At 36.4% G+C, this 17,169-nt stretch overlaps 1 protein-coding gene across 2 annotated transcripts in view; it reads right to left on the bottom strand.

Moving 5' to 3' along the window:
• Nucleotides 1–17,169, bottom strand: part of FAM81B (family with sequence similarity 81 member B) — a 43,634-nt gene that overhangs the window by 14,090 nt on the left and 12,375 nt on the right. For both annotated transcript variants that reach the window (XM_019727991.3, XM_074328706.2), the window contains 4 exons: nucleotides 15,667–15,910; nucleotides 10,340–10,458; nucleotides 7,169–7,298; nucleotides 1,089–1,195 (listed from right to left, as the gene is read on the bottom strand). In XM_019727991.3, the coding sequence (XP_019583550.2) occupies nucleotides 1,089–1,195; nucleotides 7,169–7,298; nucleotides 10,340–10,458; nucleotides 15,667–15,910 (600 nt within the window). The remainder of the gene's footprint in view (nucleotides 1–1,088; nucleotides 1,196–7,168; nucleotides 7,299–10,339; nucleotides 10,459–15,666; nucleotides 15,911–17,169) is intronic.

The raw sequence follows: 17,169 nt of genomic DNA, 5'->3' as shown, positions 1-17,169 counted from the left end.
AAAGCGAAAGCGATTAGATGAAACCCCACATGTATTTATTGAGCATTCTCATTGTGCTAGAATTTAAGAACCTAGATAGGCTTTTTTAGAGTATAAATAAAGTGGGTATTTTCTGTTTATTCAAGACATCTATTTCTCTGAGTTTTAGTGATGACTACTGTTTTTCATCAATTCCTAGGGCACACATACTTCCCATTTTAATATCTATGAAATTGGGAGCTGTCTTAAAATGATAGTATCTTCCGGTGTAATTGTTAGCTTCATGTTTTAGAAGTACAGAAATAAAATGGTACATCTTATAGTCAGTGGCACTAAGAGTTCATGAAATATGGTGGAGATGGAGAAAAATGGAGAAAGCAGAGTATGATCAGAATATGAGATTTGACCAAGGCATTAAACCTGAGTAATGTGGGACAGACAGGAAAAAGAACAAGGGTAGAGGGAGCAGTAAGGTAGTATCATCCAAATGACTAGAATGTTCTTTTGCCTATATCAGGATCCCAGGAAGTGGTGGTCATTTAAACAAGAAAGGAGGATTTGAGGATAAGGAGGCCCATAATTTGAATGTTTGTGGAGTCTTGTCTTATTTACTGCTTTCTCCATTGCATAGGGGAAAAACTCAATTTAAGATGGGTTAGAGACCAGTCTTAACAAGGGATAATGTAAAAGAACAAGCAGAGGATCTGAGAAGAAATCTTAGAAAAGCTTTTAAGAAAAGCTTGTGTAATCAGAGGTGTTTTACAAATTACTTATAATCTTGTGGAATCAATGTATATTCAGTAGTGCTTTAACATTGAGGCATTGCAATATACAATTAATGATAAATAAAATTCCTTTATAGGAAAGGTTTGAATGAGTATATCAATTCAATTGAGTTATTATGCAAAGAGAATGACAAAATTAATATTAATATTCTTTTATTATGAATATTGCATAAGTTACTTTAGAGTATTCTGCACATCAATTTGTTGCTGTTTCTTGGCCAGGTTCATATTCCTGGAATAGGTTTTTATTTAATGCCAATGCGTTCATTAGACAAAACTCTTTGGAACGCATTGAACAGAATTAAAAATCTTCCATTCACTTACTTGAACTCCAAAAGATTCATTTCGCGGCGGTAATCCCCCTGGACCGTCTTTAAATTTGAGATTTGCTCAGAACTGGAAGCCTCTATCTTCCCTAAGAGCTGCATTACCTAATCAAAGGACAAAAGGGAACTTTTTGCGCGTGTGCACAAAATCACTAGCACTTACATTAATTATATTTTATTCCTAAAGGAGCCAGGAAACAGACTGGAACCTAAAGCATGTTTGCATTTTTCAAAGGAATGATTCAACAGTTACAGAACTATCTCCAGGGAAAGAATAATAAGGGAGTGTTCCTTTCTGCTATCTATAATGTTCTTTTGACAATAGACTACTAATGATAGAAAAACAACATACTACTGATATCAGTTTATTTGTCAATGTGTTAATTTTACGATTTCTTCATTCTGTCTTCCAATCACAACGTAAGCCACGATATCCTCTAGAACCCCCAGGTCCTCAGTGTACATTAGGTGGCCAGTGGTAAATGCTCACCAAATACTTATTTAATGCATGTTTAAATGAACAATTAGGCTCTGAGAAAAACACACATGAGTGGCCTAATATTAGGCCTCAGGAACTTGTAGGTAGGACTCTGACATGAGCACAAGTGAATCCCAAGTGAAATGATTTAGGCATATAAACAATTCCAGTCCTGGAAGTTAGGATAAGAGTGCTTTGCACGTGCCAGAAACATTGAGGAAGTTCCTTTAGGTAAAAGGACTGGATTGGAAAACAGATGCAGAGTGGCAGCACATAATCACGACTAAACTAATCACTGTTAAGCGGAATGAAACTAAATGACAGCTCTGGCCAAACAGAATTCAGCTCCTGAAACAGAAGGTCCTATGGAGGAGAGTGGGCACTTAACAAAATCAGAGCTTTCTTAGAGAAGGAGGAGGTGAATAATGGAAGGGTTTGAATAGATAAATGTTGGGTGGGCAACCAATAATACATGAATGGCTATTTATAGGAGGTGCACTTAAGACAGGATTGTTTTAATAGTGAAATAATAGGCAAATATGCAAATACATGCCTGGCAAAAGTGAAGAAAAAGAAAGTAGTCAGAGCAATTGGTAGATAAAAATGTTATTCAAGACGAAACATGTTAAATGGACAAAGATGGTCATTTTTGTAGATGAAGAAATAGAATCCACAGTAAAAAATAGAGTTTTGGACCTTTATTTACCTTATATGTTGAACTAAAAGAAAACAGCTATAGAATTACAAGGATAAACTAACAGATAATAAAAACGCAGAATATACACATTCTTTTAGAACATGTACAGAACTTTACTTTCTGGCCACCAAAAAAAACAAAAACCAAAAAACAAACCCTCAAAATATTCCTAAATCTAAAACTGGTATATACTGTTATATACAACAGATTTTAATTATTATGAGATAAAATTAAAAATAAATACCAGCATAAAAATACAAAGAGTACTTAGAGGAAAAAACCAACAACAATTCTTCTTAACTGTTCAATTAAAAGAAAAATACAACATATAATTGCAAAATTTCTAGGAAACAATGAGGACATTACATATCAAAACCCAGGGTATATAGTGATAAAGGAATGCTCAGGAAAAAGTCACAGCCATAAATGTAGAAATACATATGGTTCAAAAAGTTAGAAAAAGAACAGCAAAGCAAACTGCAGGAGAAGCAAAAGTGACAAAAGCTTAAATTGGTGAGATGGAAAACAGCATGGAAGCAGAATTTTAAAATACATACATTAAAAGAGTGGTTCATTGGAGAACAATCAGTATAGTTGTTAAGCCATGACTACCCTAACTAATCAAGGGGAAAAAGAGAACAAATAAAATGATAGAATGGCAAGGGTAAAAAACAAAAGTAGAGGAGGTTAAAACAATCCTAAAAGTATTTTTGCACTACTTTATGCTAATGAATAAATTTCAAAATTTGAGTGAAACAGATATTTTTTCCAAGAGAAAATAATTTACTAATGCTGACCCTTGAATAGCTAGAATGTTTAAACAGACCAATTTCCATAGAAAAAAATTGAGCAGAGATATCAAAGAACTCTTCCTTCCTTTAAAGCATCATGCCCAGATAATTTCAGAGGCAAAGCCGCCAAATTCTTATAAAACAGAAAATTATAATGCTCTTTAAACTGTTACACAGCATAGAAAAAGTAAGAAAAACTTCCGAATTATTTTTCTGAAGTCAGTTCAACATTGATTCCAAAATCTGAAAAGATTGTGTACACATAAAAAAACCCAGAGACTAATCTCATTTGTAAACATTGATGCAAACTTTTAAAATAAAATAGCAGCAAACAGTATCCCGCAACACACACACAAAAACCACATCATAATCAAGTGCAATTTATTTTTTAAAAAGCAAGGATGGTTTTATAGTAGGAAATGTATTAATATAAATAACTATGTTAGTAGAACTTAGGAGAAAACTCACATGATTATTTCCACAAATGCTGAAAAGGCACTTGGCAAAATTCCTAATCATTTTTTGTTAGGAAGAAAAACAACCTCTGTAAAATAGGAATAATTATGTATTAAATATGTTTATTATTCCCTGTGATAAGGGAAACACTGGGGGCATTTCTGTTAAAGTCACAAGAGTAGGATGCCCACTTCCTGACACTGGTATTTAATATTAAAGCAATTAGACAAGGGAGAGAAATAATGCATATGAAAATGGGGAAAGATAAGGGAAATGGGAAAAGATTATTTTAAAATGTGATTATGTGCCTGGAAAAAAACCTGAAAAATTATTATTATCAACAATAGAATTCACTGAGTTAGTGGAGTATAAAATTAATATAGCTTTCATGATATACAACTAACAACCAGTCAGAAGATACAATGAAATCCATTACAATAAACTAAAGTGAAACAAAGATAAAATATCAAAATATATTTAAGAAGAAATGATAATGATGCCAAAACTGTATGAGGAAAATCTGAAACCTTTCCTAAAGGAAATAAAAGCAAACCTGAACAAATGGGATGCACGCCATGTTCTTAGATGAAAGCTCAGTATTGTGACTATGTCCATGCTAAAGTTAATTTATACATTTAACATGTTTTTAACAAAAATTAAAGAGTTTATTGCTTCATTTGCTGGAACTAGATAGGTTGATTTTAAAATCTTGTGCAAAAACAATTATCACCAGGAAAAGGGAAAAAAGAAAGCACTAGCGGGTGGGCCAGTTGACTCAGTTGGTTAGAGCACAGTGCTCATAACCAACTGAGTTGGTTCAATTCCCACATGGGCCAGTGAGCTGTGCCCTCCACAACTGGATTGAAAACAACGACTTGAAGCTGATGGGTCTTGGAAAAAAGCACTGTTCCCCAATTAAAAAAAAGAAAAAAGAAAAAGAAAAAGAAAGCACTAGCAGAGATTAGCCCTACCAGATATTAAAAACACTATGAGCCTTCAAAAATATAATAACTAAGCTACATCCTATACTAGGAAAAACACCAAATCAAGAATTTAAATATAAACAATAAAGCATTGAAAATGTTAGAAGGAAATATGAGCAATTCTTTCAAGCCTTTGTAACTGTGACTTAAAATTCTAGAAGCCACAAAAGAAATGACTGATAAGTTCAGCTACAAATAGAGAACATATGCATGTCAAAAGACAAGTGACAAATTGGAAAAATGTATTTGCAGCTCATCTTATAGAGAAAGAGCTTATTTCCCTAACATAAAGAGCTCCTAGATATTGAGAAGAAAAATAAAAATAGGTCAATAGGAAAATGGTGAAAAGACATGAACAAACTGCTCACTGAAACAGAAATACAAATAGCTCTTAAATGTATGAAAGATGCTCAACCTCATTCATAATAAGAAAGGCTTATTAAAACACGGAGATGCTGTTTTTCCTATAAGAATGATAAAATTCAAAAGCCGATCATTGGTGAGGCAATAGGATTATGGAACAATAAAATCGCTGGTTGATGTGCAATATGATTAAGGTCCCACAGAGAACAAGATCTTTCAAAATAAACACATGTACCTTTGACCCAGCAATCCCGCTTCTGGTATTTATCCTACAGACATACCTACACACATGCAAAATGCCACAAATGCAAGGTTATACACTGCAGCATTGTTTGAAAGAGCAAAATGTTGTAAAGAACCCAAATGTTTATCACGAGTCTAGTTAAATGAACTACTGTATACAGAGGGAGAATCTGCAGTCGTTAAAAACGAATGAGGAAGCTCTCCATGTCCTCATAGCGTGGCTCTCCAAGATATATTTGTTTAGGTAAAAAAAGAGACAGATGTTTTGTAATATATATCTATATCTGTATGTCATCTATATCTACATATCTATATCTATGTACATAGATATAGATACATAGATACATAGATATAGATATATAGACACACACTCACATATATATATATAATGCTATTTTTTGTGTAATAAAGGGGAAATAGGAATATATATATATATTTGCATTTGCGTCTGTCTGCATAAAGGCATACTGAAATGATCCATAGTAGACTAATAAAAATGATTACCTATGAGAGGCATAAAAGTGTGGTAGTTGTGACAAAGGTGGGAGTGAAAATTCTCAGGGTATATTGCATAATTTTGATTTTTAGACCATGTATTACCTATTTTTGTTTTTGTTTTGTTTTTAAACTGAGAAAGAGAAACTATAGTCCAGTGTCACTTTTGAATTTAGGTGCAAAATAAAATATTACACAATGACTGCATAGCTTTCGCTTTAGAAATACAAGAATGTTTCAGTATTGGGAAATACAGTAACATAGCACATTAGAAAGCCAAAGAAGTAAACAAACAAACAAGCAAACACCCAAACCAAGAAACAACCAATATGGTGTTGTAGGCATTCGTTGACATCTAAAAGGCCTCAACGTTGATAAATATTCGGTCCCAATAAAAACGGATAGGAACTGATGGATACCACCTTCACAGGGCTAACAATGTATCACTCAAATCAACAGCCAACAACAAACAACAAACACATTCCCAGTACAGTCAGGAACCAGATAACTTGCTTCTATGACAACTTTTATTTAACAGTGTCCTGTACGTTCTGGTCAAGGCCTTAAGGGAAAAGTAATGAGGAGTTAAATCAGAAAACCAGAGGTAAAGTTGTCACAATTTGTTCTTGACATGATGGACTATCTTGAAAAACGAAGAGAATCAATCAGAAAAGTATTAGGACTAATTAGATGGGTGCATACGGGAGTGGACCAGGGGACACTGATGGGACTGGAGTAAGCCGTGTGCCTCTGTGAACGTTCCCTTCTTGACAAACTGGCTCCCAGAAACAAATAATCACACACCACACGTTCATCTCCCCCAGTGCCCAAAAGACTTCTACTTTGTTCTGCCCCAACGACTTCCGAAGAGACGTGCTTGCTTCCTGTAAGGCATGTGACAAAGTGGGGCACAGAAGGCTTTGCACTGGCTTCTTCAGTCAAGCCACTAGCTGGGAAGATGAGAAAGGGGAGAGACATTTCAGGCAGAAGAGAATAAGAACAACATGGAGGCCGTGCAATATCTTGGAGTGAGCGGGGACTTCCCTGCAAAGTAGTTCAGTATCACTGTGTACAAAGCATGAGCCCCAAGGCACGGGGTGAACTGAAGAGAGAAGCAGGGGCCGGTGTAGAAATGGCCTTGAACCTCCAGGCCAGTGGTCCTATATATTATTTTCTAAGAGACATAACCGATGGCAGGGATGTGCCATGATCAACTCACATTTATGTTGGGACTTTAATAATAATAGCTACCATGGGAAATTCTTTTGCTTTTAACCCCTGGTTCTATAGTTTTGAGGGGAACTCAGAGAGGAAGGAAATAATGACAATGGTAAAATCAAGTGGCACACTTAATTGGGTGGGTGTGTTGGAACATAGGACTCACTCATTAAATATTTGTTGATTGAACTGACAATACTAATGGTGTGTATGCATCAGCTGTCATATTTAAACCCTGTGGAAGAAAAGAGTTCTTTTGAATAATTACCACTTGACTGGGCATTTTGATAAACTGTACTGATCGGACTTCTGGCAGTAACACATAATATAAGTATTCCAACTATTTTCAGTTACCTTCATATCCAAGTTCTTCGAAACAGTTTCTACAGCAGACATGAGCTCTTGAATTGTTTTTTCAATTTGCTGGTGCTCGTGCCTGATGAAATGCATATCTCCAGAAAGCTTCACAATGCTGGAATCACATCTAGTGGCAAGATGGAAATTGGTTGTGAGATCAATAGGTTCATAACATTTGTTACTACTACAGTAGGGTCTGTGTATTCATTTGATGGCAAAAGTTCTAAAGTTCTTTGAATAATGAGTTGGTAGATGTAGGAGCATATACAGGACTCTCCTTCTTCATTTTCCTCTTCTCTTCCTGATGGGAGAGAAACCAGGTTGGATATTAACACTCCGGCCCAAATCAGAGAATTGACTTGGAGTAGATGAAGACACTGGAATGGAGTTGGAAATTGGGAGGAAATTTTTAGCCTGCTGTGTTAACTCAGTTATAGAAGTGCCAGCAGATTTTCATGTTTTGGGAATATTCCATGCTGCGTATGGTAAGGCAAAGTTGAAAGTTTTTCCTCTTCTATGTCGTACTTTGAATCTATTTTTCTCCTATTAGCCTCTTTCCTTGGCTCCCAGATTGGTAATTCTCTTCTGGTTAGAAAAAATGTCCTGGCCCACCCAAGTCTTTTAACGCATTTTCAAAACACAATTTCCCTCCTCTTAGCTCCACTCAAAATGCCTGCTCCTTGAGTGGTCTCAGTCAAGTGTTGTCTTATATTAGGACAAAAATAATTCACACTAACACAGGAATAAAGCTTTGGCCCTTAAGTTGCATTTGGTAATTTAAGGAAGGAAACTCTGATGATACGGGGGCTGGAATGAAAGATTAACCATCTTCCCAGCATGTCAGGGAACTCCACACCACCACACCACTCAGGCCTCTCGGGAGAGCAGGTTACATATTGTGTGGACCACACGTTTCAATATGCTCCTATGTGTGTGAAAGACAGGAGAGAGAATGCTGATGGCTGCATCTTTTCTACAGGAATGATCAGAGATCCCTTTGAAGTCTGTCCTTTTTTTAAAGTAACTGTTTAGACGGTCATCAAATAATATATATTAGGAAATACATTTTCTTGTTATCATACTAAGTGCTACACATATTGTTTGTTTTATGACTGTCAACATTATTAGGACCCAGAAATATGTTTCTTAAGACTTTTTTGGTGCCAATATTGAGCCAAAGGTGAGTTAGGATGGTAATTTTGCCTGAGCAATCCCTTGAAGGGACGGATACCAGGCGACTGTGGTTGCGGGTGGGGAGACTGCTGGGAAGAAAAATTTAAAAAGTAAATAAATAAGGAATTAATCTAATCAAAATGGAAGCTGCATGGTATACACCAATGTCATGATCAAAAGCCATTTCAGACATTTGTATACATAAAATGCTATTGTCAGAACAACTTCTATTTTTGGTTAGAATATTCTCCCGTGAGTCCACATTCAGACCCCCAAAGACTACACAGGAGTAGTTGCTGCTGCCACTCACTCCCTCACACTTCTCCCCCCACCCCCACCTTGTCTCCCACCCTCTGGGACAGCTGGTCTGTGCAGTGTAGGCTGGAGGTTAAGGATTTGGTCTCTGGTGTCAGATAGACCAGGCTTTGGATCCAGATTCTGCTGCTCTCTAGGTTTGTGAACTGCGACAAGTTTCTCAACCTCCATGAGGGGGTAATGATGCCGAGATCCCTGCATGTAGCTGCACTGTTTGTCCACCACACAACTCCAGGGCCTGCCAGACATAGGTGCTGATGTGACTTGTGTCTCCCGGAACACTGCATGTACCCAAACCCATATGTAGCTGTCCTGAAGAGTGATACTTCATAGGGTTATTTAAGGATGAAAGGAGGTAATGAATGAAAGCATTTAGCCAGTACCTGGCACAGAGGAAGCACCCACACAAGATCAGCAGAATGTCACTTAAACATGGTAATGTTATCCTCTTACTTAAATTCTTCCCATGGCCATTGATAACCTTCTACATAAAGTTCAAACTCTTTATCTGGGCCCACAAGATCTCTTATCATCCAACTCTGGAACACTTCTCTAGCTTTATCTCCCAGTCTCTCATCTCTCGAAATGCAAATCCCAAAATACCAGAATTAAAATACTTTTCTCAAAGGTAGGCCCTTGAACATGTCACAGTAGTTCATCCCTTTGTTCTTTTGCACATTATTTCTTAAATGTGACGTGTTTCTTTTCCACTCTTCCTTGTCTAGCTAACTGCTACCAAGCTTTAAAAACTCATCTCAAATTTCACCTCCACCAGGAAGCGTTCCCAATGTCCCCAGCTGATCTGGATAGTCCCCTAATACCCCAGGCTTTCATTATAATGCTCACCTCATGGCTTATATTTGTGGCTTGTTTTCCCAGGTAGACTGTAAACAGTTGTGGAAAGTGGACTACGTTGCTGAATCCCTGAATCCTAGCACACTGCCTGGCATATGGTAAGTGCTTAATATATTTTTGTTGAATTGAATGGAGAAGTTTGTCTTACATGTTAATCACCTAATTCTTATTTGGTTATTAACACTTCAGAGTGATTTACAAGATGGAGGTAGGGGTATTCCAGGATTGAGGAAAGAGGTGCAGAAGATGTAGCAATGGGAAGGTGTTCATGGTCAGCCATTCACAAATTATCTTTGCTGTGTCTACCCGAGTAGTCCTGCCACTGTGAACGCCTACAGATTTTGATTGAGTTGTTACCATTATTCTTTGGATTTAGAAATCTCGTACAAAAGATGTTATTCAAAATTTTATCCATTGGCAGTAAATCCCTTTGTTAGACTTATATATGTAATTCTTACATATTTTAATGTTTTAATAATTATAATTTGACACCTCTGGGGATTTTATAAGTGGTTATGAGGGTGTGTCTTTGTATGGATGTTGGCATTTGCACAGTTGAAGTCTGTCGAGAAGACTCTTGTCACTTGTGGATCAAACTGGACACACCGTATGAGGGGACTTTTATAGAAACCTTGGATCTTAGGTAGCATGAGCTTTTTAAATTCTATGACACACTTTCTCAACTACTATCTCATCAGTTTAGCTTAATGTAAAGACAGTGTCTTGTTTGGAACTTGTTTGGAACAATAAGGAACTTATTTGGGAATGAGAATTCAGTGGCCAAGAACTGACTGCTACTAAATGTTAGTTAATGCTGTTTCTCACCTGGCGACTCGTCCTCGAAGGTCTCCAACTCCTTGAAGGTGTTTGGTGTTTAGCTCCTGTACTGCAAAATTAGTTCCTGTGGCTGCCTGATCTCGAACTCTTATTTGGTCTTCTAAAATCTGTAATATTAAGGAAAAATTCCCATTAATTTCCCATCACACGTAAGAAAATATTATTCAAAGCTGAGGTTACAAAATTGAATGCATTTTCAAGTTAGGCTAATAGTATAAATGAGTGAGAGAGTCCTATGTCAGAGAGAGGCCATCCCTGCCTTATCCCAGGAAGGCACTGGTGGCTTACTTCCAACTGATCGTTGCACGTGAGAACAATGGTCTAACAGTGTTTCAACAGAAGCCAGAAATCTGGATTTTATGTTAAATATCTCAATTTTAAAATATTGACATCTTATTCAAAAGCTTTTAAAAACCCTATGTGGGCCATTCAAAACATATTTATTGTGCTGTTTGGCCATGGGTTGTCATTTGGCCATCGTTGATACAAAAACTTTTCATTAAAACCTATTTCAGGATTGGTGGTAAGTTTAGAAAAAGGGATCTTTCATACGCATTAGGCAATACCCTTTACAGATTGAATCAGGAAACAATGAAGGTAATACAACACAAAATCTGAACCAAATGTTTCACAAGCACGGAGTGAAAAAGGTTTGTTGTTCTAAACCTTTTTAGAGAAAACGAGAGATTTATAGCTCAACTGTCTTCAGATATTGTCCTTGAGTATCCTTAGTCATGTCTTCATTAAATCTGGGTGTTCTAAAATAGAGCTGACTCTACATCAAGTTGGTGGTCCCAAGAACAATACTTTCTAATCTTTTGCACTCATATATAAATATTAATTTAATAATTGAAAAAAATTTGCTTGTCCATAGGAAAAAAATTACATCATATTTAACATTCAAACAAATTGCAATGTAAAGTGAGGATACATAAAAATAATTTGTATTTACTCAGAAAGAAAGTGAGAGTATAGGACTTTGGAAAACACAAATAAATTTGTGATGTGGGAAAACATTCGAGTTTAGTTGCTATATTTGACCGAGGCCTGAACTACGTTTAAACGTTGTATTTATGAATTTTCTGAGGAAAAGAAGGATTTTTGTAGCAAATGAATTATAGAAATTTCAAAGACCACATACAGACTCTTGTCCATTTGTAAGTTGGCAGGTCAAGACAACCTATGCTTTAATTGAAGACATAAAAGTGTCAAAAACTCTAGCTAGAGTTTTGTTTATTTTCTTTTGTGTGTGTGTGTGTGTGTGTGTGTGTGTGTGTGTAGGTGTTGTAGTCCAGGTTGCTATAACAAAATACCACAGACTGTGTAGTTTATAAAAACAGAAATTTATTTCTCACAGTTGTGGAGGCTGGACGTCCAGATCAGGGCGCCAGCCTAGTCTGGTTCTGGCGAGAGTCCTTTTGCGGGTTGCAGGTTGCCAGCTTCTTCCGGTGTTCTTACATGGTGGAAGGGACTAGGGAGCTGTGTGGAATCTTTCTTAAGAGGGCACTAATCCCATTCATGAGAGCTCCACCCTCATGACCTAAGCACCCCCCAAAGGCCCCACCTCCTAGTACCACCACACCGGGCATTAGGATTGCAACATATGATTTGGAGAGACATAAACATTCAGACCATAACAGTAGATGTTGTTATGCTTTGTTTTGGTAAAGAACAGTGATGGAAGGGAACTTGCCCTACTAAGTACTTAAATAATCTTACAAAATAAAGATAAGTAAATCAGTATAGCTACATAGATCAATGTAACGTAACAAAGACCTTGGTAAATCTAAGAAAGAAACATGCTATACGTGAAACTCACAAATCAAGGGGGGAGGAAGTCTACAGATGGTTATGGGATCTCTGGTAAGTTATTCAGAAAACAATCCATTTAGATCCCTACTTCATGTCATACATCAGTATAGATTTTGGAAAAGACAGACTATAAATAAATAAAAAGTTAAACCATAAAAATAACAGATAATAGAGATAATTTCATCTTTGAAGAAATTTCTGTTCTTAAAAGTAACGAGAGAAATCACAAAGCAAAATATTGGAACATTTAACTTTATATGAAATGTGTAAAAGTATTTTAAATACAATTAAGATATAAACAAAAAACTGGAAAAACATATATAACAAATGTTATTGTCAAAGGTTTCAGTGGTGTGCTACAAGCAGCATGCACATGTTCGTGACCCCCAATTGTTCATGCTTCTTCCCATCTTCGTGTTCAGTCATGTTGGTGTTTGAAATCAATCAGGTGAGAGTATTTACACCATTGAAATAGGCAAACACTGCAAATTAGATTTGAATCACCCAGAAAAAAATTGTTTGCTGATTATTAAACATTTACCAACATACCACTGATTATTATCCTTAATAAAAAAGCTCTTCAAACCAATACAAATTAAAAAATCACTAAAACCCTCCAAAATAAATTGACTAAAGACATTAACAGATTATTGACAGAGGAAATGCAAATTGTTATAGTCACTTTTAAGAAGTTAAAAAAAAGAGAAAGATCTCATTACTATCCCATCAAATTAAGAAAGATGAAAAACAATAAGTCTCAATGCTGGCATCAGCATAGTGAAGAAAGTACTATCACATAATGCTAATGGAAGTGTAAATAGCTATTAACTTTCTGGAAACCAATTTGGAAACATGCATCAAAAGTTTTCACCGTGTCCATACCCTAGTAATCCTACTTCTAAGAATATGTAGTATGGAAATAATCCAAATGCAGACACATATCTATACACAAAGATATTTCGATATTAGGAGAATAATTAAGCAAATCATGGTGTATGCACCATGCAAAGAGCTTTTAGTGACATATGAAAGAGTTTATGATTTAATTTTATATTAAAGATTCTGCTTACAAATATAGTCTGAGCCTCCTAAATGGAATGTCCAAAAGCACTAGAGTGAGATGCATCTGAGTGTCTGTAGAGATTGCCATTTGGTGGTGGAATTACAAGAAATATTTTTTCCAAGGTTTTAATGTTTTTCTTAAACTTTCAAAATAATTACAATGAGCAAACATTACTCTTACAAGTTTGGAGAAAACGCAATACAGTAATGTTATACATAAAATTCTCATTTCTTTAGTTAAAATAATTTAATTTTAAAATAGCTGGTGGCTTAAAAATTGATATTTTAAAAAGGAACTAGCAATTTAACTACTGCAATTATGGTTGATTAAAAAAATTTTTTTTCATGCCTTTTAATGACCCATGTGAGACTTCAACTCACACTTGGATCTATCTGGCCAATTTGCAAATAGGTTGTTCTGGTTAATGAGTTTATATTCTTTTATAATACTTGAATAACATCCATTTCTCTGTAAACTGCTTATAACTTTTTAGTCTTAGTTAGGTCGCCTGTTTCTTCATGTTTTAACTATATTATCCATAACCTTTAAAATATTTTCTAATTCAGTTTTCTGCCCAATCAGACCAATCCCCTTCATTTTCACTATATATTCCAAATTCTTAACATGATTGCAAATATCTTGAGATTTTACAATTTTTGGAAAATGTTTCAGCTTTATCTTTTTTCGAACTAATCTAAAATGATGATTATAAGAAAAGAATCTCTTAGCAAGGTTTCCAGAGATCTGGGAACTTTTCTCCTCTTAATGCTAAGAGTATTTTATTGGAGTATGATTGATATGTATTAAAATGTAGCAATCAAAGTCTGTATTTGGATGAATTTTGACAGCTATAATCAACTACATGTGAGCTACCCATATCAAAATATGGAACATTCTATAAGTATTTTGATCTTTCTCAGAATGCTGTTCTCTTCAATTACCAAGAAGTTTTGATTCCTAAATTAGGATCTTATTGCAGTGCTCTGCTATCCTTACTTGATTTCCTCATCTCAAAGGCACGAGCCCCTTATCTCTTGTCACTTTCATGATACTCTATTATGCTTGGAAACACCTTTGACCATTATGAGAAGTGGCATTGACTTTTAGGCAGTGGAGTCAATTCAGTATGTGCTAAATACCAATAAAGTGCCTTTTAAAAGTTCACTAAGGTTTTTTTTTTTTGTTTGTTTTGTTTTAACTTTCCACACTCCCTCAAATGCATTCTGGGGTTTGCCAGGCCCTAACAGATAGAAAATAAATTAATAAATATCCTTAGTCTTAAATACAAAGTCACGAGGAAGTCCTTGCTGAGTCAATCTCACGTTGTTTTTTGTTTTGTGTAATCCACTGTTCTCTTCAATAGTAGAAAAGGAGGGCATTGTCATCAATTTTCATGATAATTCCCCACATTTTTGGCCAGCTCCCTAAAAGTTATTCTTTGGAACCCTTATCTGAAAGTTGCTACCCCGGATTCATAGTCCACATCAGCACTTTAAAAACAGGTCTGAAAGACATGTAGTGAAAACCTGTTTGTCTTGGTTTAACTCAAGCATTGTCTTTTTTTATCAGAAACTCTATTTTTCCTTTAACACCTTAAACATTACTCATTCATTCATTCTTCTATTCAGAAAATATTTACTGAGTGCTGACTATCTCCCAGGCATTCTCATCACCTGGTGTGGGATTTAGCAGTGAATAAAGCAAAGTCCCTGCTCTCATGGATATTATATTTTAGAAGGGGAAAACAAACAATAAGGAATTACAGACCATGCTTGTTTGTGATAGTGCGATGGATAAAAATAATGTAGGGTTTAAGGGAGATTATGCCTGTTGGGGTACGGAGGGGTGCTATTTCACAGTATGTCCAGGGAATCCTCTCTGAGAAGGTGATATTTGATCAGGGACCTGATGGAAATGAGGAACATTTCATACGAATATCTAGTGGAAGATGGTCCAGCCAGAGTGAACAGTAGGTGCAAAGGCTCTGAAGCCAGAGTGTTTGCTATGTTCTAGGAAGAGCTGGGAGGCAGTTTGGCCAGGGTGAAGGAGCAAGCACTGGGAGCTGGGAAACAAAGAGATTGTAGTGGTCCTATGAACCAGCATTGCCACTACCTTATGGAAACCTCTACTTGAAATGATTACATTAATAGAATCATGGAGATTTAGACTAAGATAAGCCCTTAACACAATGTTTGACATAATGCTAAACAACTGTCTTTGCTGTCACATAGATAGTCATCAAACTTTCTTTGACTAGAATTTCCTTCTACTTTTTGGCACAAATGAGCAGTTGGAATACCGAACTATTTTCCTCAGAGGCAACTAAATGGTAATCATTTACACTTAAACAATAGCAAGTCATTTCTATAGTTGAAAAATGACCTTGGTGGTTGGTAATCGCTGTCAAGCAATGATCCCTCCATGGCAAACAAAGAACTACCTCAATGTTTTGGCTGAGTTTTTTGACGATGCTGGTGATGGTCTGGATATGGTTTTCCAGTAGCTTCCTGGCAAGTGACTCCTCTTTTTGAAAGCCGTGCGTCCCCTGGAGACAAGCAGAGATGTCCTCCTTGATGTGGAAGGCTTGTTCAAGGAGGAAAGCGATCGTGCGCTCCTGGCTGTTTAGCCTGGTGTCGAGCTCACTTCTCTGGGTGTTTGGAATGACAGGAAGGAAAGAGTGATCCCTGGTCAGGAAAAGGAAACAACACCCCGGGGGTTAGAAGAATGAGCTTGGAGGAGCCAGAAATAGAACTTGCATCCTCACTTCTCCTCTCATATTTTCTCCCCGGTGAGAAGCCTTCTAGGGCTTCAGCACGGCATTGTTAGACTCTTGGTCTATGTCTCATCTAAGAAGCTGATCTGACTTAGGCCTTGACTTGCATGAAAAACATGCATTTTTTATGTTTTCCAAGCAGTAATTGTTCTGTATGTTACCTACTATTCTAACAAGCCAGGCTGGATCCACATAAGTTTAATGCCTGTTAATTGGTTATTGAGAAGAAGGCTGTTTTCTTCCCCCCCACCCCATTATTATTGTATGTTAGTTTCAGGTGTACAGCATAATGATTAGAGTTTTATATAATTTTCGAAGTGATCCCCCTGACTAGTCAAGTCCCCACCTGGCACTATACATAGTTACTACCATATTATTGACTATATTCCCTATGCTGTACTTTACATCCCTTGACTACTTTGTAACTACCAATTTGTACTTCTTAATCCCTTTGCCTTTTTCACCCATCCCCCTAGACCCCCTCCCATCTGGCAACCATCAGTTTGTTCTCTGTATCTATGAGTTTGTTTCTGTTTTGTTTATTTTGTTCTTTAGACTCCACATATAAGTGAGAGCATATGGTATTTGTCTTTGTTTGACTTATTTCACTTAGCATAATATCTTCTAGTCCGTCCATGTGGTCGCAAATGGCAAGGTTTCATTCTGTTTTATGGCTGAGTAATATTCCATTGTATACGTATATGTAATACATCTCTTAATCCATTGGTCTACCGATGGCGACTTAGGAGGTTGCTTCCATATCTTGGCTATTGTAAATAACACTGCAATGAGCATAGGGGTGCATATATCTTTTCAAATTCTCTTAGGTTTCTACAGATAAATATCCAGAAGTGGAATTGCTGGGTCATAAAGTAGTTCTATTTTTCATTTTTTGAGGAACCTGCATACTGTTTTCCATAGTGGCTGCACCAATTTGCAATCCCACCAACAGTTCATGAGAGTAAGATTCCTCTTTCCTATCACCTGCATATCTGAGGAATGGAGAAAGCTTTGCTAAGGGAATCTTAATCAGATTCCATCTACCACTCATTTGGTTCAAAATGTTCTTCTGGAAAATTACCCAGTAGAACCTCATCTATATGAAATCCATTCCTCTAAACCGCCAGCATGCTGACAGTGCTACCCTGGATCGGATGTATGAGTCTCAGG

Source organism: Rhinolophus sinicus, chromosome 3 (genome assembly GCF_057876585.1).
Source record: "Rhinolophus sinicus isolate RSI-liver-muscle chromosome 3, RSI-T2T, whole genome shotgun sequence".
Lineage (NCBI taxonomy): Eukaryota > Metazoa > Chordata > Mammalia > Chiroptera > Rhinolophidae > Rhinolophus > Rhinolophus sinicus.
The sequence above is the reverse complement of the archived record's forward strand: the minus strand, read 5'-3'. Positions and strand labels throughout refer to the sequence as shown.